Source organism: Dacryopinax primogenitus (assembly GCF_000292625.1).
Source record: "Dacryopinax primogenitus strain DJM-731 SS1 chromosome Unknown DACRYscaffold_2, whole genome shotgun sequence".
Taxonomy (NCBI): Eukaryota; Fungi; Basidiomycota; class Dacrymycetes; order Dacrymycetales; family Dacrymycetaceae; genus Dacryopinax; species Dacryopinax primogenitus.
This window is the reverse complement of record NW_024467199.1, coordinates 31,909-51,565: the sequence shown is the minus strand read 5'-3', so window position 1 is coordinate 51,565 and position 19,657 is coordinate 31,909. Positions and strand designations below refer to the sequence as shown.

The window sequence follows — 19,657 nt, the reverse complement described above, 5'->3', positions numbered from 1 at the left end:
GTATTCTCGCATGCTTGAAACCACTGCCGAACAGAATACAATTGACTCAGTGGAACCGACAATCAAGATTTCAGGGCACTTTTGTGCTGGCTAAGAGCAAGTATTCGCAGTGTTTCGAAATCAATAGAAGGGATTCGATAATGGGTTAAAGAATCTCAATGCGGCTCTCACAGACACTGAAGGCGATCGTCGCATTCGTGGGCATGTGATGCCCAGATCACGCTGGCGAGATGGCGGCTTAATAGCACTGCAACCGGGAGATGACGAAACAGGACACGAGGCTACTCTACCGTGATGACGTCGAACCGAAATGTGAATGAGAACAAAATTATGAACTTTAGTATAGCTCCATGTTGTGATGGATGAGAATTCAGCCCATTATGAAGGAGAGTCACATACGTCATAGCCACGCGTCTGGCCCAATCACAACGCGTCGCGTCTTTCTCTCCTCACGCTCAACATTCAGCATGGCTTCCTCCTCGACCATCATCCAAGTGCAGGTCCGCCTTCCACTGTATCACCCATCTCTTCCCACTCCCCACCCAACTCCAAATCCACGTCATGTCTGGTATCGCTTCGGGCAGCGTCGGGACCAAGCCTCGGAGGCTGACGATCTCAGTGACGAGGAGAACGAGGTGAAGGCACAGGTACGCTTCTGCTCCACTATTGTCCTTCTCGTAGGAAGACTGATTTTGTGATGCAGCTCCGCGCAATACGTGAGACGGGAAGCACAATCTTCGTGCCTCATGGCAAGGTACAGACGGCCTTTGAGGAATCAGCTGACCGTGAACAAGAAGGGGTACGTCATTCCACGAGTCAACCACAACGAGGCACACTCATGATGGTGATATAAGGACGAATCGGATGAAGAGATGGAGCTGCACGCAGTCAATCCAGGCACTCCGGACCAGCCTGGTACGCCCCCAGAGGGAGGACCTCTGCTCCAAGCTGCGCAGATCCTGCCCCAGGGTCAGGACGGCCAGGAGGCAGTCGATCTCGCAGAATGGCGCGATCTGGATGACGACATCGAAGATTTTGACGGCGAGGATGATGCAGAGGAGGAGGAAGAAGCTGAAGAGGAAGAAGAAGAAGACGTCGATCTCGAACATGAACGTGTCGGCGAGGAGGGTCTGTCAGGGGAGGAGGACAGCCTCGAGGACGACGAAGAGCTAGAAGATGACGACGATGAGGAAGAGCATAGCGAGGACGAAGAAAGTGAATGAGCGGCTGTAATGTGGTTGAATTTAGTCCAAGTGCGTTCTATGTGCATATATGCAGAGAGCAAGCACTAACTTGGCGTCACATATGCAGTGCACACATGCCAATCACAATTACGTACGCTACCCTGCGTACTCCCTCCCATCCTAGCCACCATTCTATAACCTTGCACTTGTTTCGAACGTAAAACAGCGCAATGCCCGGCATCTCCGAGAACGACATCCCTCGAACACGCCCTCGCGTTCACTGGCGCTCCATAAAAACTACTCTTAACGCGGAGTATTTCATGTTATCTGCCGAGCAGCCGTCCTGTTCACGGAATGGCATTTTCCGACATTCCGTGATTCGATATTTTCGTGCAACGACTGTACCCACGCCGCGAAGTTTGCCAGAGTGGTCTGCCGCTTTTTCTCGTTTTGGGTTTCTGTGCTTTTCACTGATGGGTGTCATTTCTATGATTTCCGAGGGGCCTAAGTAACCCGAGGATTCTTTCAATATTCTGCATAATTGCATACATCTGTTTCTTCCATATGCTGAAACTTGTATTGCAAAGAAAATATCAGTGCATCGCGCGATTGTCTGCTCGATATGTTGGGGTCCGCATTGCTCAACTCGTGTATTTTGGCTGCCAGCGGATAGCGCATTCTCTGATCTCAGAATGTGTTGGAGGAAACGGTATTGTTCGTTACTTTTGCTGAAGGTACGTCGACAAATTTACGTGTGGGAGGTATTGTGGTTGAAGCTGCAGGTAGAAGAAACGACTTCCCACCAGGGCAGTAATGGGGACAAAACGCCGAACCCTTCCTGCATTCCAAGGCGATCGTTCGTTAAAGGACGATGACGGGGAGTACCCCGTTGAATATGCATGGTCGGAGAGCCTCGGGATCGGCGAAAGCGTGCGTCGTCTGAGAAGGGAGAATAGTGGCCCTTTCTTGTCGCTATCGTCCTTCGTATCGGCTGGAAGACACTGGGAAGCCGCGTTGTGCGGGTGAACCTGCCGGATGAGAGGGTGGCAGTCTGTGTCTCACCGTCTGATCGTTGTTGTCGGTGTCCTCATCCTCGTCCTCGTCCTCGTTGGAGCCCGAGGATGAGGTATCTTCCTCCTCCTGGTCATCATCAGGTGGGCCATACTGTCGATGTTGGTTCCGCGACTGAATATAACGAGCGTTAGGGTATGCTTGGTGTTGCAGAGGCTGTTGGGGTGCCCGATGATGAGGTGGCGCCAAATGCATCGCAGATTGTGCGGGGTGGGTGATAGGGTGGCCAGTGGCCGTGTAGTCCGTCGGCGCTTGAAGGGCATTAGTCTTCCAAGGATGACTCGTGGCTGAAGAACGCAACCCACGAGGATAATGTGAACTGGATGCATGTTGAAGGGGATACGGGGGAGCCAGTGCCGGGTTGCGCTGTTGGACGAGGCTAGGTTGGGACGGTGAGTAAGAATGTTCTTGTGGTTCGGAGACCCCTGGCGACACTTGTCCCGTTGACGAAGAGGAAGAGGTATAGGAGTTCATACGGCGCAACGAATCGCGAACGTGCGTATTTCCTAGTTTTCTCTCTTCCTTGGGTAGGTGGACACGGTAGCTGGGAGTTTAGGGTCATCGTCAATGCTCCGAACCATTCATGGAAAAAATTGCTTACTGCTGTAGTAGGTTGTCGGACCGATTGCACTTTACATTACATCCGGGAAAGGGGCAAACATACTTACGTTCCCCGGTATGCACTTTCATATGACGGCTCAAATGGCCTGACGTCGAGAAAACTCGTTGACAAACCTTGCAGGGGTATTTTCGTCCAACTGAGGGCGTTCCATGACCCCCGGAACCCCTAGGCGGGGGTGGACCCTCTGGATCATCCGCTCTTTCTGCAGAGTAGCCGTGTCGCTCAGCTTCTGTCTCCGGATTCAGGATAGAGGACAGCTCCATAAACCAAGGATGTCGTGTGAGTGAGTTCGAAGAGAGAAACGACGGCTATTGACCAAGGTCAAGGACGGAGGATCCGGGTGTATGCCGTAAAAAGAGAATGTAGGTGATCCCGAACGCCACACAGGGTGACAACGCGCAGTTGTGGCCGTATTTTGAGGACAACCTTGGAGCCACTGCGCGGAAAGAGAGAAGTCTGTAGAGAGCAGAAGAGGGCGTTGGCCTGGCACCTGCCGCACGTCGGCCACGCGCTAAGGAGAGCAGAAGTAAGTGTCAGAAGGGAGACGCGTGGACAATGTTTTAATTCCTTCGGCCTCATCAGATGGTTGCCTAATAGGCAGCCGGTTGGGCGTCAAAAAGCTCAGATACCTAGATGAATATCTCGGCGTTGGGGCCAAAATGGTACGATCTGAATCTCACTCGATCAAAAAGCGGGAGCAGTGCGCACTTTGCCTAGGTTGGTGGCCCACAATGGCAGGCTTCGCGGAGGTGAGGTGGGTGGGCCGGTGGAAGCGGTACGCCTGTGCGGTGCGTGAGGAGTGTGTCGAGTGGGGCGACTGAGATTACAGTCACAAAAGAAAGTGCTGGTATGATGGACGGGGTTTCAGCTCCCGGTGCTGGTTTGCTGTCTGTTTTCCGCCTCAGACCCTCAGCCGTCAGCGTGTAGTTCAGGCACCGGGGGGTTCGGAGCGCTCTGGATGCAAATTGTGATTCAGACTTGTCCCGCAATTTCGGACTATGCCTCAATAAATTCCACAGCCGAATACTTAGATAATGCAAATCATAAACTATACTGCTTGGGTTTAGCTCGAAGAGGGGCCGATGATATCAGCCAACTTTGGCTATGATAGGGGTGAAAGGAGGCGTATGGCGGTGTTGGGTTCGGTTGAATGGGACGAAAAGGGTATAGTTCGACCTTTAGAAGATGTGGCAGTACAGAGAGCTAGAAGCATCCCTAGATAGATAGAGAGATGGAGAAGAAGGACAATAGGCGATGAGAGCCAGGTTTCCTTGCGCTGGGGTGGTCGGCACGTATATCCGTCCGCCATATGAAACTTCTCGCGTGGGCTGCTCCTTGTGGAGCCGGGACCCTGGAGTTCGGTCACAAGTCCGTTATCGAGATTTCGCCGACGCATTACACCGCCACCAGGGTCTAGATCTCGGATGATCAGTCCATCCAAACAGAGGAGCTCGGCCCCACTCTCTGCGCAGCTCCCATGCGCCAAAAAAAAGCGCAAAATTGGTGGCTCACAAGCGTCCTTCTTGGCTTTGTCGGACCCCCAAATCCATCAACCCCAAAATCTACATTCATACTTGCTACATTTCTTCATTCTACGCATGCTCAGAGGAGGCAAGACAGATTACAGACCATGCAATCCCCCTCCTTCCTTCTCATCTCACATCATTCAAAATAAGCGGCATCGTCGATGTACCCATACAAACCCCCATCAGTCGGATCGCTTTCCGGTGTCATGTCTCGAGTAGAAGATCCCAGAGATCGTTTGGGTTCTTGAAATCGTGGTGACAGACGCTCACAAGCCAGCGCTCGTCACGCACCCGCTCCAGTAGCTGACGTGTCGTCGATGCCGGAGGGAAGAACAGCGCCCATTCTGACCAGATTCCAAATGCTTCCTCCTGTAGCAATTAACAACTTATTAGAGAACACTACTTATCGGAAGGCAATATTGCGAGAAGTACTCACCGCCCACGCTTGGAATGCTGAGCGTTCAATAACCGTGGGCTGCATGACTTCTTTGCCTGGGAACACACCCCAAGTTACAGCATTCGATTCGCCGGGGGCCATGTTTGTCATCATTTCGCCCTTGTGCACAGATTAGCATGTGGGATGTACTGGAAATATGGTACATCTTTTCCCACCTTGGCATTAGCAGCGAAGAATTTCACAGTATCCAGTGCGGCGGCCTTATGCTTCAAGCGCTCAAGAGTCACAAACTCGCAGAAGAATTCGCAGAATGCTTTCTGGAAAACGAAGCCATCCTTCGGGCCCCAGCCAAATACCTCATCGTCGCTGGGCATGCAGTCTACCGCTGGCTGACTGGCCACTGTCCACGTTCCCTTCGATGTGAATTCGATGAGTCGCGGAAGGATAAATTTGGTCTCGGCCGCGATGGGGTTCGGGGACCAGGGAGTTGTTGAAAACGGCGAATGGCCACGAAGATGCTTGAGGAACATCGCGTTGAGGTCTTCGATCGTCTCTGGCTGCCCCCACAATCGATGTACTTCGGCTGCCTGAGCGTTCTTAGTGGACCGTTCAGGGTAGTCCTCGGCAGGGTACGTACAGTCATCCCTAGTTCATTCTTGTACGGGTCCCTGACCCCGAACGCGGCACTATCCGCGCTGCCAAACCTACCATTTGGGAAGTCATCCCAGGTGACTGCTTGGTTGGCTGGCAGTGCTGGCAAGGTAGTGGTGGTGTGCGATATAGGGCCTGTGTCTTCGGCTTCCTTGGGCGTGGCAGCCGAAGCCGCATCATGCGGTGTGATCAACAGGGAGGCTGAGGAGGGACGGACGTTAGAGTCCGGCTAAAAGGGTAGCAACAGTTTAGCCTGAGTAATAAGTACCGGAATGATAGTCACACCTGGATCAGACGGTTCTTTCCTTCATCTAGGACGTGGGCAGTCGTGCCGATCCATCCCAGATTGTCCAATATCCGCCACGTGCTCTTCTCAAGGTTCAATGTGCAGAAATGAATTCCCTGGACAGTGGGACCGTTGTGATTCGGGGATGTGATGGTGCGGATCATGTCAGTGGCGAATTCCACTCCAAACTCTTTCACGGCCTCGTCGTCGTGCTGGACACAAGGCTATTAAGTTGGGCGCTATACCAAAGTCAGAACGGAACATACCCGGATGGGCTCCAGTGAGGCAATTAATGATGGTGGAACCCGACTTGCACATAGTTTGGTCATACGGAGAAAGGAGGCGTACGACTGGATCGGCATCACACCCGCAAGTACGGGTACCTCAACACCTGATCCGCAGGGTCAGGAACATGCCCCTCTTGCCAAATATGAGGACCCTAATTACCGGACTCGCGCACTTTCTTCAGCCACATCAAGAAACCGTCCGCGTCGTAGAACAGTTGGGTGATGATGAAATCGGCACCGGCGTCCACTTTAAGCTTGAGATTCGCGATTTCGGCATCTTCATCTAAACTGTGACCGTCAGGGTAGGCTGGAAGAGGGTGTCAGCCATTCACATGAGAAGCTGGGCAAAAGCTTCTGACCGGCTACCCCAACGCAGAATTCATCCCCATCGCGCTTCCGAATATACTTCACGAGGTCGGACGCGTGCTGGAACTGAGGATCACATGGAATCCAGTACTCCTCTCCTCGTGGCGGATCTATGCACCATAGCAAGCATTTGTCAAAAGAGGGGTAGATCCGAGCAGCAAGTCGGCTGACCTCCGCGGAGGGCTAGAATATTCTGGATACCTCGAGCTTTGGCATTCTGAATGAGCCGTTAGAGTCCAGAACAGCATAGACACAGAAATGGTGTTACATCAAGAGTATCATCCAACATATCCCGTTCCATATTTGTGCAAGTTAAGTGGAGGATCGTAACAGGGTTTTCACCCAGAGCGGCTTCAGCCAGATCCAGACTACGCTGCTTTGTAGACCCTCCAGCACCCCATGTTATCGTCAATCCAATTGGATTCAGAACTGACAGTCGAGATAGGCGAGTCAACAGATTCTCAAATCCAGAGTCTGTACGTGGTGGAAAAAACTCTAGGGTATAGTATGGGTGGATGGTGGAGGCATCATCCCGCGAGATGGCTTCGGTGAGCTTCATCTGCTACGGAAGAGCTTCCTAGCTTATTTGATCAAGTTTCCACAACAGGCAGAGTCCCAAAAGCAAATCCCGAGCTGTAATGCGCAGACCGTCAAGTCAAGCAGATGGATCGAGACAAGAAAGAGGCCGACCCGCCGATGCATAATTTCGAACGGGAGAGCATTCACCAGACTCGGAGACAAAATCCTAAGCTGTGGCACCCTGAGTTAGGGACTAGTCTCCTTCAAACTGAACTCATCGACACAAACAACGACGACGACGACGATGGATGCGTTCGAACATTTTGAAGGTGCATCCCAATATGCACTCGCCTTTGACGATACTACGTCGCTATACTCGGGATATACCATGAACAGTGCAATACCGAATCTCCACAATCACGCTGCACATGCATCAGGAAATCATCCCCACTCTGTCACACCGGACTTGGTGGCGGCACAAATGCAGAATATATCCTTGACCGCCAAAACTGAGGCGTTGGAGGACATAGATGGGAACCTTGATGGAAACTTGGACGACTCGAAAGAGAATGTCGAGCTGCCCGAGTGGGCGTGCAGGTACGTCCAGCGCTTACTAGCACACGTAGGAATGACTCAGCCTTTGTTGTAGCTACTGTGGCATACATGCACCAGCCTCAGTCGTTCGCTGTCTCATATGCCAGAAGTGGTTTTGCAATGGTCGTGGATCTTCTTCAGCATCACATATCGTCAACCATCTGGTTCGAGCGAAACACAAAGAGGTCATTTTGCACAAGGAGTCGCCTTTAGGGGAGACTACCCCTGAATGTTACAACTGCGGTAGCAAAAACGTGTTCATGCTTGGTTTTATTCCGGCGAAGAGCGACACGGTTGTGGTACTTCTTTGCCGTCAACCATGCGCCGCGATATCCAAGGACATCACCTGGAACACGAGCCTTTGGGCGCCACTCATTGACGACCGTCAGTTCCTGAGTTGGTTGGTGAAGCCGCCTAGCGAGCAAGAGCAGATGAGAGCGAGACAAATCACATTCCAGCAGATCAACAAATTAGAAGATTTATGGCGTGAAAACGCTACAGCAACGCTGGAGGATCTGGAACGACCGGGTGTTGACGATGAACCCCAGCCGATCTTATTACGGTACGTCATTTTTCTGTTTAGCAGATTGCTGAGTAAGGGTATACTGATATGACTCCCTCAAAGGTACGAAGATGCCTATCAGTATCAGAATATCTTCGGTCCCTTAGTCAAAATAGAAGCGGACTACGATAAGAAGCTGAAGGAATCTCAAACCCAAAACGACATTGTTGTTCGGTGGGATCTCGGCTTGAACCAGAAGAGAGTCGCTTGGTTCTGCATGCCTAAGCTAGAGAGCGGAGAGGTTCGCCTTGCGGTTGGAGACGAGTTGAGATTGAGATACGATGGCGAGATGCACAAGCCCTGGGAGGGTGTCGGACACGTCATCAAGATACCGAACAGTACGCATTCTTTGCCTGCATATTATTACGTCGTCTGACAATATCATAGATGTTTCAGACGAAATTGGTCTCGAGCTACGCCGTCCTGATGGCGTCCCTGTCGAATGCACCCATAATTTCTCCGCGGACTTCGTTTGGAAGTCAACCAGCTTTGATCGCATGCAGCTCGCAATGAAGACGTTTGCAGTGGACGAGAAGAGTGTCAGCGGCTACATTGTGAGTATCTAATTGTGACGTATAAAGGTGGACTTGCTGACGTTCACCACAGTATCATAAGCTCCTCGGTCATGAGCTAGAGCCTCAGGTGCTCAGAACGCAGATGCCTAAGAGGTATGCATAGCCCTATAATTGCATCGACAGTCACTCACACTCAGCAGGTTCTCTGCCCCTGGCCTGCCGGAGCTCAATCACTCCCAGATGTATGCTGTCAAGAGCGTTCTCCAGAAGCCTATCTCTCTCATCCAAGGCCCTCCGGGAACCGGCAAGACCGTCACGTCTGCTTCGATCATTTACCACCTGTGCCGAATGAACCCCGGTCAGGTTCTTGTCTGCGCGCCATCCAACGTTGCCGTTGATCAACTGACCGAGCGAATTCACTTAACTGGATTAAAAGTCGTTCGGCTGACGGCAAAATCTCGGGAAGCTCTGAGTTCCTCGGTTGACTTCCTAACTCTCCATCGACTTGTCGCCGCCAATACGAGTCAGGTCGAGTTGCAGAAACTCATCCAGCTGAAGAACGAGCAAGGCGAACTTAGCCAGAACGACGAAAAGAAGTACAAAGCGTTGGTTCGTGCAAGCGAGAAGGAAATTCTGAACGCTGCCGATGTTATCTGTTGTACTTGCGTTGGGGCTGGAGACCCTAGGTTGGCAAAAATGAAGTATAGGACTGTCCTCATTGATGAAGCGACTCAGGCAGCTGAGCCTGGTGAGCAGGATACCTCTCTGTTGCCACTCCATTTCTGACCTGCCTGTAGAGTGTATGATTCCTCTCGTTCTGGGGTGTAAGCAGGTTGTTCTTGTTGGAGATCATCAAGTGCGCAATACCAAGTCTGGAGGACAGAATAAATACTGATATTTTCTTCAGCAACTTGGACCTGTCATTATGAACAAGAAAGCGGCGCGTGCTGGCCTGACGCAGTCTCTGTTCGAGCGCCTCGTGGTGCTTGGAAATCGTCCCATCCGATTGCAGGTTCAGTACCGCATGCACCCCTGTCTGTCGGAATTCCCTTCAAACATGTTCTATGAGGGCACTTTGCAGAATGGTGTGACAGCTCCGGAGCGGCTTCGTAAGAATATCGACTTCCCGTGGCCGATCCCGGATATGCCTATGTTCTTCTATCAGAACCTTGGTCAGGAAGAAATCTCGTCGAGTGGAACGTCTTTCTTGAACAGGTACGTGTTGCATCCCACTCGATTGAACTTGTACTAACAGTAGATTGTAGGACTGAAGCTTCCAACGTTGAGAAGATCGTAACCAAGTTCTTCAAGTCAGGCGTCATGCCCAATCAAATTGGTGTTATCACGCCGTACGAAGGCCAGCGCTCCTACATCGTCAACTACATGCAATTCAACGGATCTTTGAAGAAAGAACTGTATAAGGAGATAGAAGTTGCAAGTGTCGATGCCTTCCAAGGACGCGAGAAGGACTACATCATCCTTAGCTGCGTCAGGAGCAACGAGCATCAAGGGATTGGCTTCCTGAACGATCCTCGTCGTCTCAACGTCGCTTTGACCCGTGCGAAATACGGTGTCGTAATTCTCGGAAATCCGAAGGTCTTGAGCAAGGTACGTATAGCTATGCTACTCATCTCCTATTGTTCTCTAATGCTTTGTTCTAAGCACCCTCTCTGGCATTATCTGCTGACGCACTACAAGGAGAAAGGCTGCCTTGTCGAAGGTCCTCTCAACAATCTTCAACCATCTATGATACAGTTCAGCAAGCCACGTCGCACTCTTGATCAAGCGATGAATCCGTTCACCCGCCGTCATGAAGTCACTGGACGTGACGCTATGCCTTCTGCACCTGCTGGGGATAGTCGTAATGGTGGAATTCCCAGCCGCTTTGACTCAGGCTATCTTAGGACCCATGATCCACTTGCCTACATTCCTTCTGACGCTCAATCAGTTGTATCGCAAGCGCCGTACTCTAATGGTTTGCCTTTGTTCAGCACTGCCCCTGGTCCTTTCGCTGCGCCTCCTCGACAGAATGGACGGAAGGCTGCATATGCACCCTCTATGATCTCCCAGGATTTGCCGCAAAGCAGTCTCGGTGACGGTGCTTCGATGATATCGGCAATTCCTCCTAGCCAGGTCCCGCCACAGGGTGGTATTGCCTACTCCCAGTCTGATCGTCTCCGTCGCAAGTTGTCGTTTACCTCCATGGCCGGCACGGACATGGGTACTCTCTCCACGTTCGATTACAAGAGTCAAGGTGATCTCGCCGACTACGAAGACATACGCTCTCAATACGCTCCCAGCCAGTCTGGATTCACCGAGTTCTAGCAACATGCCGGATATGCCGGCTCGCAGAATCACCTGATCATGGCAGCAGCATTTCCCTGACCAGTATGCGCTGAACCGCTTCGGTCGATGTTGTCATCGAAGCTTCCAAGATCTGTTACCTTTGGTCGATCGGGCACCTCCCGGTCGTATTCTGGTAGCGACTCGATGCCCTCCGCTTTGTTCGTGCGGAATGTGATAACCATGATTTTATTGTATGAAGTTACCATGTATAGATTAGTTTGCATAGGGTTGAGAACGCAGTGCTGCATTTACTTCATCGGACTTGGGATGGCGCTATGAACTGCAGATGTTAGCTTGCACCATGGCTATGTCAGTGAGCAAATACTCTCTCCGGTCGTACCTGAAAAAGCAGAGCTGTTGGAATTCTAAGTGACATGTTCAGATTATATGATCCGGCCATAGCCGTGTCTTCCCTGCACTTTCTCAACACCTGGCCAATGCCCTTTCTCCTGCTCACGATCGCTTCCACATGGTATTGCGATATTATATCAACATCCTCGTTTCGCCCCTTTAGTATCAGCAAGGTCCAAGTCGCGTACAAACCTCCTTATCTATCACGTATTGCCCTGCCCGATCGATCCGAGGTTACTCCGCCCCACATCCCCACATCCCCACCATAAAGCATGCGGTCAGACATTCCCCTCCCCTCCCACTCCTCAAGCGCGAGATGCCACTCTCCTTACGCCCTGGCACTCCCGCGGATGCGCCCTCGCTATCCAAGATCTGCCTCTTAACAGGGAATTACGGCACGAGCGCAGAGCACCTCCATTCCCGGGGAGAACTCTTGGGCCTTGTTTACGCTGAACCGTACGTACTTAGAGACGGGACTTTCGCATTTGTACTTGTAGATTCAGCTGAACGTGAGGAAGGGGAGGAGGGGACGGAGGAACGGAAAGAGGAGGTCGTGGGGTATATCATTGGCGCGTACGATACGGCGTTGTATGAAGCTGAGCGGGGCAGGGACTGGTTCCCCCTTTTGGCGAAAAAGTACCCCGTTGGATCAGAAGGGACAGACGCGGACAAGTATTATTACGGGTTGTTTGCTAGCGTGCGTCTTCCTCTGCAGAAGTATGCCAATACTGACATCCCCACAGCCCCCAAAGACGGGGCAGGACGTGCTTTCCATCTACCCTTCGCATCTGCATATCGACATCCTCCCCGCGTACCAGCGTACCGGCTGGGGCCGCAAGATGGTGCACACGATCATCGAGCATCTTTCGTCGAAGGGGTACAAAGGTGTCTGGGCGGGCATCGATAGCCGAAACGAAGCCGGGCGGAGGTGGTATATTAAGTTGGGGTTCAGGAGAGTGGAAAGCGAGGTAGGCGAGTATTGGGTTATGGACTTCGATAGGTGGGATGGGATAAGGGGGAGGCCCGTGGAGGGGGCGTAGGGGTGAGGTGATTTATCGGTGGATGTGACATGCATGTGGTAACCAAACACAACAGGAGATATTGTAGCCTAAGCCATCAAACATCGAATATTCGGAAATCTTGGACCGTGCTCTTCCCTAGCCTTTCTCGTTCCAGTGTCCTGGTCGAAGGCCTCGCTGCTCGCATCTCTAACAGAATGATAACAGCTCACGCCAACGTGCTACGGAGTGGGGCAGAGAGATTTGGCTGGCGTTGCACACCCCAGAAAAACGGCAAGAGGGAAAGTAAATTTGGGGAAATCGTGGTAGATTCGGGCAGAGGGGCGAGGTCCGCGATGCAAACGTAAATCCATGTGTGTAGAAGCGCTTTGAGGGCGGATCAACGGACGACCGCGCAAATATGACAGTAATCCCGGATCAAGTCCTGAATAGCGAGGCAGTGTATAGTCACATCAAGAGTTGAAAGTAGATTGCAAACTGTGCCAAGCCAAAGTCCTGGCATAGAACAGAAGACCCGTCGTGTAGACTGAGAGCGTTTGAACAATATCCGCTTCTCAAAATGATGGGGCTTGGAGGGTAAAATGTTACGAAAGCGTTACTTAGTCCATTATAATGTTTTCTTACAATGTGGGGTGTTTACATGGAAGTCGGAGTCAATCCACGCGGATACAGATGATCATACCGAGACCCGTTAATTTCTCATGGCTTTCCCCTGATGGGTCTGAAGTCGGATGCAAATTGAGTGATGTCTGTGTCCGTTACCGCCCGTACATCGTGTGGCAGCCCCTTCCACGCCCATTCTCCCTATCCCATCCCTTCACCTTGGTGTAATCCTTCTCACTCTTTTACCGTCTCTCATTTAACAACAATTCAAATCTTTGGACAACAACCAGCAAGGGAAGAAAACGATTCATTCTTTCTGAATTGCTCAACTGCTGCTTATCAACGACGATCATCAGCGTTTGACCGGTGCTCCGCCGCCCGCTCGAATCGGGTTCATCATTGGTGGTCTCACAACCGTGACAAGCCCTTGGCCAGCTCACTTACTTTCTTCTCTCACCTTCCGCGCCTCTCCCGCCCACATCGCACGAAAGGTCACTCGCACCCCTCCCTCCCCTCCCACAGACGACCATGACCATCCTTCCCCTCGCCCTCCTCTTCCTTCTCCCCCTTGCCTTCGCACAGCGAACAACCTCCAACCCCCTCGCAGCCACTTCCACCTCTCCCGCAGGAGCAGCCGCTTCAGCAACAGCACTCAACGAACCCCCCGACGGTCAACTGTATTTCGGTCTCTGGCTTGACACTTCCGTCACTTCAGGCGACAGCCCGCTCGCTGCCAACGCCCGTGTAGGCAGGAATATATCCTGGTTCCAATTCTCACAGAACATCCCTGTCGATCAATATAACGATGTTACCGGTGTTGGAGGGATCATCAATGCGACAAAGGTGACAGAGACAGACACGGACGCGGGGATTTACGTCACCGTCTATCCGCTGAATGGGCTTGCAGCCGTAACGGTCCAGGATGTGCGTACTCTTTCCCCTAAAGCGAATCCAACTAAACTAGTTTAGATGGCTGCTCTCGGTATTCAACTCCAATCTTACATTGCAGCAGGGCATGCCGTCTGCCTTCGTTTCGCACCCGAGATGAACGGCAACTGGTTCCCCTACGCGACCCAACCGACATTGTTCAAGTCCACTTGGATAACGCTCTACAACACCGTCAAGCAGTCCTGCCCGTCCTGTGCATTTGTTTGGTCACCGAACGCCGCTGTCGGCTATCCCTACGGCATCACACTTGACTCGGTCGCCTCTGCTGCCGACCAGGCTGCGTTAGACACGAACAATGATGGCCAACTGGACAACACCGACGACGCGTACGCGGCATACTATCCTGGTGACGCGTACGTAGACTGGAACGGCGTGTCATACTACTACAAGGGTAACTACCCCAATGACTACAACGTCATTCAGCCCCAGGGCTTCTTCGAGGGCTCAATGAATGGTGTGTTACCCGAGGTGGACGAAATCGGACAGCAAAGGACACAGTATACGCCGTTTTACAATGCCTACTGTATGAAACACCCGTGCATGCTTTCAGAATCGTACGTCCTTCGACCCCATCTTCCTGCATGAGCTCATTATGAGTAGTGGCGCATCCTGGAAAGTTAACCAAACCGGCATTCCTGATTGGCTCACCGTTTCCCCGACACAAGAACAAGTCGAAGGTGCCTGGTGGCGAGACGGTATCACGAATATTACGTTCTTGTCCACCTACCCCCGGCTGAAGATGATCATGAACTTCGAGTGGGAGAAGGTCGAAACAGACGGAGGCATCCCCACCCTGCGTGACTTTAGGCTGACGAACGCTACCGATGTCCTTGCCGCTTTCGTCGCCGACCTCGAAGGTGTCGCACAACGCTACCTCTGGGCGAGCTACGTCGCTCCTCCACCATCAGGCTCTGGTGGAGGGGGAGGCTCGAACCCTCTTCCCCAAGTACCCATGCCACAGGCCAGCGTCACCCGCGCGACACCGTACCGGGCGACAACGCCCACCGTTCTGAGCCTATTTTACAGTGCTGCCCAGGGATGGGAGGAGATGCGCCCATACGTGTTCACCGTTGCTGCCGTAACAGCTGGGCTGGCAGCGGGTGTAGGGCTCGTTCTATAATGTTTGCGGACTGCTTGCTTTCGAGTTCTTCGATTTGTTGTCATTTTCAACTCTTGCACGTGCATCGTTTCCCTTTCCGCATTGCACTATTCCCATTTTTATCCTTCGCGTGGTCACAAGACGAACTCTAAGTATATCCCTTCTACCGTTCAGTACAGTACACTAGTACTTCCTTGCCTTTTCCTCTGCTCTGTCTTGGACTGCTTGCCGCGATCTGCCGGCTTGAGGTGGCTTGTGTAAACGCTGTGAAGATTAGGCATGTGATACAGGTATACCAATGAGAGACTGTTGATCAGCAGCATGAATGTGAATAGAGTCATGTGTAATCGGCTTCATAATACTCTTTTAGGGGCGGGTGAATATCAGGGTCACCCAAGCATACCTCCCACCACCTTCAGTGCCAACAATGTCTGCCGACTTCTCCGCCTCACTCTCCTCCGTCTTCCTTCGAGCCCTCTCTTCTCTCTCCTCGCCCCACTCCCCAGCATCCACCCAACAATCCCTCCTCTCCGCTATCTCTGACCTGCAACTGCTCTCTTCTCGGGTGGACGACCTTGCCCTGTTTAGCGATAACGAGACTGTCGACGACTTAGGAACGAAAGATGCGGTTTATATGCTTGTGGATTATGTGTGGGGTGAGGCTGTGGGGAGGGTGAGGACGGAGGGAAGGGAGGAGAGGATGACGAGATTAAGGGAGTCCGAGGTGTGTATTGCTTTGCAGCCTTGCGTTGGCTGACATCCTTCCAGCGGCATTTTCGCACTTTCCTTGATCGCGTCCAATCCTATGGACTTGTAGGGGAGGCAAACAAGGCTCTGTTTGACAAGCCCATCCCGCCTGATTTTGCCTTGAGACGGGAAGTGAAGATCAAGCAGTTCAAAGCTGAGAAAGAGCTCCGGGCGCGAATAGCCTCCTTGCTCCCTGGCGCAGCTGGGGACTACGAGCTCTTCTCTAAGCTTGTGGAACTTCCCTCTCAATATGAGGAAGACAAGGCGCGGGAGGCGGTGTTCTGTAGTCTGAGGCTGGGGTGGATATTGGCACTGGGGCAGATGAGGAGTGTTGCGGAGGAGATGGAGTTGTTGAGGAACGCCCCGAGTGAGCAGTCGCAGCCGCCGGGCAATGATAGAGAATGGGAGGATAGGAGCTGGCGCTTGGATAAGATCAATCAGGTTTTAACGGATGTCAATGGACCGCTGTTGGATCCCCAGGGAAGGGTAAGTGTGGTCCTTTCCCAGAATGCGCTCCTACTGATAAATGATAGCCATTGCGACCTTTCACCCTTATGCCTTCAAACACATCATCTGTCGCTGCGGATCGTCAACGACTACAAGCCCAAGTTTTCCGACCATCTCATCGCCTACCCACGATGTCCATCGACGAGTTCCTAGCAGAAGAACAGAGGCGTGGAAATCTCCTCTCTGGCGGAGGTGCAGCATCGGAGAACGCCCCGACGTCTTCGGAGCAGATGCAACTTGGTACTGAAATGGACGGGACTGCTTTCGCGGACGAGAGGGCCGAGGAACAGAGGCGCAAGGATGAGAATTGGGCGGTTTGGACAGAGTCTAATCCTAAGGGATCTGGGAATCGGGGAAATAAGGGTTAACAGACTGTGTAGGAATATGAATTCGAAAAGATATAACAAGATGTACAATGATAAAGACTGTTCAAGAGTGCGTTCTTTTTTTGAATGGCTTGTTGAGATGTTACTTTTCTCCAATCCCGGTCATTGTGCCATTCGGACGTAACAACATCGTCGGCGATAATCAAGTGGCGCGGGAGTAAAGTCGCGGTCAACTGAAGGGACTCATCTGACGCATGAAGGACGCGTCGCGTCCGAGATCGCCCCCCATCCCTCAACCCCAACTCTTCCCTCCCATCCCCTCTTCATCCTTTCCGACATGACTGCCGTTCCAGTCATTGCACTTAATATCAACTATGCGGAGGAGGAGTCCAAAATCAAGGGCTTTTTGGAAAACTTCAAGACGTCCACGAACGACGTGACGGATGATTTTGAGCACATGGGTTTAGATGATGATGAGACGCCCGGAGAGGACATGGCCGCTAAGCTGAAGGGTCATAAGTACATGAGCCAGCTGGTACGACTATGGGCATCTTCAAACTGTATCCCATCTGATCGCAAAGTAGCAACGTATAGCAAATCGTGAACAGCAAGAACTGTGCATCGAGCTGGAAGACATTGCAGATTTCCAGGATGGCGTCCACGACCTCGTCTCGAATATTCAACATAATGCGCGTCGTTATGTCGATCTGTTTTGCAAAGCTGTGGATGACCTTATCCCTGCCCCTACTAAAGATATTAGTCATCACGATGATGTGCTGGATGTCATCATGCACCAGCGGAAAGAGCACAACGAGATGGCGCAGGTGGATGCTCAGCAGGATATTGAGGGCGCTCCTGCTCCTCTTGACCGACAATTTCCCCCTCAGTTGATGAGGCGATAGTACGCACCCACATTTGTCTTGTCATTTGATGCTGATGGAAAAACAGTAATCTGTATTTCCAGCCGTTTGCCTCAGACGAAACGCTCGCAGTGCGTGAGGTTCGTGGGGAACACCTCGGAAAGCTCATCACTGTCCGTGGTATTGTAACCCGCATCTCGGAAGTCAAGCCACTTCTACTGGTGAATGCCTATTCATGCGAGAGTTGCGGCGCAGAGATCTTCCAGGAGATTACGCACAAGCAGTTCTCTCCACTGACCGACTGTACGAGCGAGAGGTGTCGCCAGGATGGTGTGAAGGGGACTCTTAGCATGCAGACTCGGGCCTGCCGGTTCAGTCCTTTCCAGGAGGCCAAGATTCAGGAAATGGTATGTGTCCTCATTCCTTTAACGCCAAGGTTCTCAGTGGTCATTAGGCGGATCAAGTTCCGGTCGGCCACATCCCTCGGTCCATGACAATTCACTTTTATGGCGGTCTTACCCGTCAAGTCAACCCCGGCGACGTCGTCCATCTTGGTGGTATCTTCCTTCCTACCCCTTATACTGGCTTCCGAGCCATCCGAGCCGGCTTGCTCACCGACACTTACCTCGAGGTGCACCACGTAGATCAGGTGAAGAAGCAGTACTCGGCTCTGGAGATGACCCCGGAGATTGCGACACAACTGGAGCATCTCAAAAGTGATCCCATGCTATACGAAAAGCTGGCACAGAGCATCGCCCCAGAGATCTTTGGTCATGAGGACGTGAAGAAGGCGCTTCTCCTCCTCCTCGTTGGAGGTGTGACGAAGCAGGTGGGCGACGGCATGCGCCTGCGTGGTGACCTCAACATCTGTTTGATGGGTGATCCTGGTGTGGCCAAGTCGCAGCTCTTGAAATATATCTCGAAGGTGGCACCGAGAGGTGTCTACACCACCGGGAAAGGTTCTTCTGGTGTTGGTCTTACTGCAGCAGTAATGCGTGATCCGGTGACTGACGAAATGGTCCTTGGTAAGCCCCACACATCTGTAGGGGATCAATGTCCTCATTTCCACCTCAGAGGGCGGTGCCCTTGTTCTCGCCGATAATGGCATTTGTTGCATCGATGAATTCGACAAGATGGACGAGTCCGATCGCACTGCCATTCACGAAGTTATGGAGCAGCAAACTATCTCCATTTCCAAAGCCGGAATTACCACCACCCTCAATGCCCGCACGTCCATCCTCGCTGCCGCCAACCCGCTCTACGGACGGTACAATCCTAGAATATCACCGGTAGAAAATATCAACCTTCCCGCGGCCTTGTTATCTCGTTTCGACCTGATTTTCCTCATTCTAGACAAGGCTGACCGAGATGCTGATGAGGCTCTTGCTGAGCACGTTACTTACGTGCACATGCACAATTGTCACCCTGACCTTTCGTTTGAGCCCATCTCCCCATTGTTGATGAGGTGAGTCATGGAATTCCTCCTTGAATTAGCAGAGATTGACGGGTAGCAGGCATTATATTGCATTGGCGCGTACCAAACGCCCCGTTGTTCCACGCATGGTCTCCGAGTACATCGTTGGTGCCTATGTCACGCTTCGCAAACGTTCTCGGGATGAGGAACAAGATGAGAAGATGCATAGTTACGTCTCTGCACGTGCTTTGCTCGGTGTTCTGCGTCTATCCCAAGCACTGGCTCGCTTGCGTTGCGCTGATACCGTCGAACTTGCTGATGTTGACGAAGCACTGCGCCTCATGGACGTCAGCAAGGCTAGCCTGTTTGATGAGGAGCGGGATGATAACGACCGCGGAGATCAGACCGACATGTCCAAGATCTTCCGGATCATCAAGGAGATGGACAAGCGTCGCAGGCCTAGGAGACGGCTGGGTCGCGGCCCGAATAGGGAGCGCGATTACCAGGAGGAGGAGGATGGGCCCTTACTCATGGCTGATGTTCGTGCTCGCGTTATTGCCGGTGGATTCACCGAGATCGCCCTTATGGACACAATTCTTGAGGTAAGAAGTGTTTAAACCGTGTTCGAAACTTTGGCTAACCCTTCTGCCTAGTATGAGAGAATGGGCGTTCTTTCCCGCATCGCGAATGGCACCAAGTTGCAATTCGCAGCTCAGGACGATGACGAGTAGATGCTGTAATCCTCGCACTTTATATTTTCCGTGGTTCGACTTGTCATTTATGCACCTTCGGCACATGTAGTTTGTACAACTAATGCAATTCTATCTCACACAGAGTGCGAACGAAGCAATAATGGT

The 19,657-nt window shown here is 52.1% G+C and overlaps 7 protein-coding genes across 7 annotated transcripts; 5 read left to right on the top strand and 2 right to left on the bottom strand.

Moving 5' to 3' along the window:
- Positions 1-467: 467 nt before the first annotated feature.
- Positions 468-1,223, top strand: DACRYDRAFT_103652 (uncharacterized protein; the record flags this gene model as incomplete). The annotated part of the gene is made up of 3 exons (XM_040767794.1): positions 468-647; positions 704-799; positions 855-1,223. The coding sequence occupies 3 exons, from the start codon at positions 468-470 to the stop codon at positions 1,221-1,223; spliced, it is 645 nt and encodes a 214-aa protein (XP_040632051.1).
- Positions 1,224-2,852: 1,629 nt separating this feature from the next.
- DACRYDRAFT_46332 (uncharacterized protein) lies at positions 2,853-3,140 on the bottom strand (the record flags this gene model as incomplete). The annotated part of the gene is made up of 1 exon (XM_040774696.1): positions 2,853-3,140. The coding sequence occupies one exon, from the start codon at positions 3,138-3,140 to the stop codon at positions 2,853-2,855; it is 288 nt and encodes a 95-aa protein (XP_040632050.1).
- A 1,292-nt stretch (positions 3,141-4,432) lies between these two features.
- On the bottom strand, positions 4,433-7,743 carry DACRYDRAFT_19745 (MTHFR-domain-containing protein). Its single transcript, XM_040771643.1, has 11 exons — positions 7,559-7,743; positions 6,659-7,506; positions 6,562-6,607; positions 6,384-6,500; positions 6,185-6,331; positions 6,004-6,128; positions 5,737-5,949; positions 5,438-5,680; positions 5,016-5,387; positions 4,840-4,959; positions 4,433-4,772 (listed from the first exon to the last, which is right to left on the bottom strand). The coding sequence occupies exons 2-11, from the start codon at positions 6,947-6,949 to the stop codon at positions 4,608-4,610; spliced, it is 1,839 nt and encodes a 612-aa protein (XP_040632049.1). The 5' UTR covers positions 6,950-7,506; positions 7,559-7,743; the 3' UTR covers positions 4,433-4,607.
- A 3,846-nt stretch (positions 7,744-11,589) lies between these two features.
- On the top strand, positions 11,590-12,317 carry DACRYDRAFT_113345 (acyl-CoA N-acyltransferase; the record flags this gene model as incomplete). The annotated part of the gene is made up of 2 exons (XM_040769613.1): positions 11,590-11,974; positions 12,021-12,317. Exons 1-2 carry the CDS (start codon positions 11,594-11,596, stop codon positions 12,315-12,317), a joined length of 678 nt encoding a protein of 225 aa, XP_040632048.1. The 5' UTR covers positions 11,590-11,593.
- Positions 12,318-13,096: 779 nt separating this feature from the next.
- On the top strand, positions 13,097-15,260 carry DACRYDRAFT_19744 (glycoside hydrolase). The gene is made up of 3 exons (XM_040771642.1): positions 13,097-13,823; positions 13,869-14,401; positions 14,448-15,260. Exons 1-3 carry the CDS (start codon positions 13,428-13,430, stop codon positions 14,965-14,967), a joined length of 1,449 nt encoding a protein of 482 aa, XP_040632047.1. The 5' UTR covers positions 13,097-13,427; the 3' UTR covers positions 14,968-15,260.
- A 113-nt stretch (positions 15,261-15,373) lies between these two features.
- Positions 15,374-16,568, top strand: DACRYDRAFT_46497 (TAP42-like protein; the record flags this gene model as incomplete). Its single annotated transcript, XM_040774708.1, has 3 exons — positions 15,374-15,670; positions 15,715-16,179; positions 16,227-16,568. 3 exons carry the CDS (start codon positions 15,374-15,376, stop codon positions 16,566-16,568), a joined length of 1,104 nt encoding a protein of 367 aa, XP_040632046.1.
- A 283-nt stretch (positions 16,569-16,851) lies between these two features.
- DACRYDRAFT_61555 (MCM-domain-containing protein) lies at positions 16,852-19,615 on the top strand. The gene is made up of 7 exons (XM_040775675.1): positions 16,852-17,061; positions 17,111-17,427; positions 17,475-17,793; positions 17,841-18,411; positions 18,461-18,851; positions 18,901-19,402; positions 19,454-19,615. Exons 1-7 carry the CDS (start codon positions 16,864-16,866, stop codon positions 19,529-19,531), a joined length of 2,376 nt encoding a protein of 791 aa, XP_040632045.1. The 5' UTR covers positions 16,852-16,863; the 3' UTR covers positions 19,532-19,615.
- The last annotated feature ends 42 nt before the right edge of the window (positions 19,616-19,657 follow it).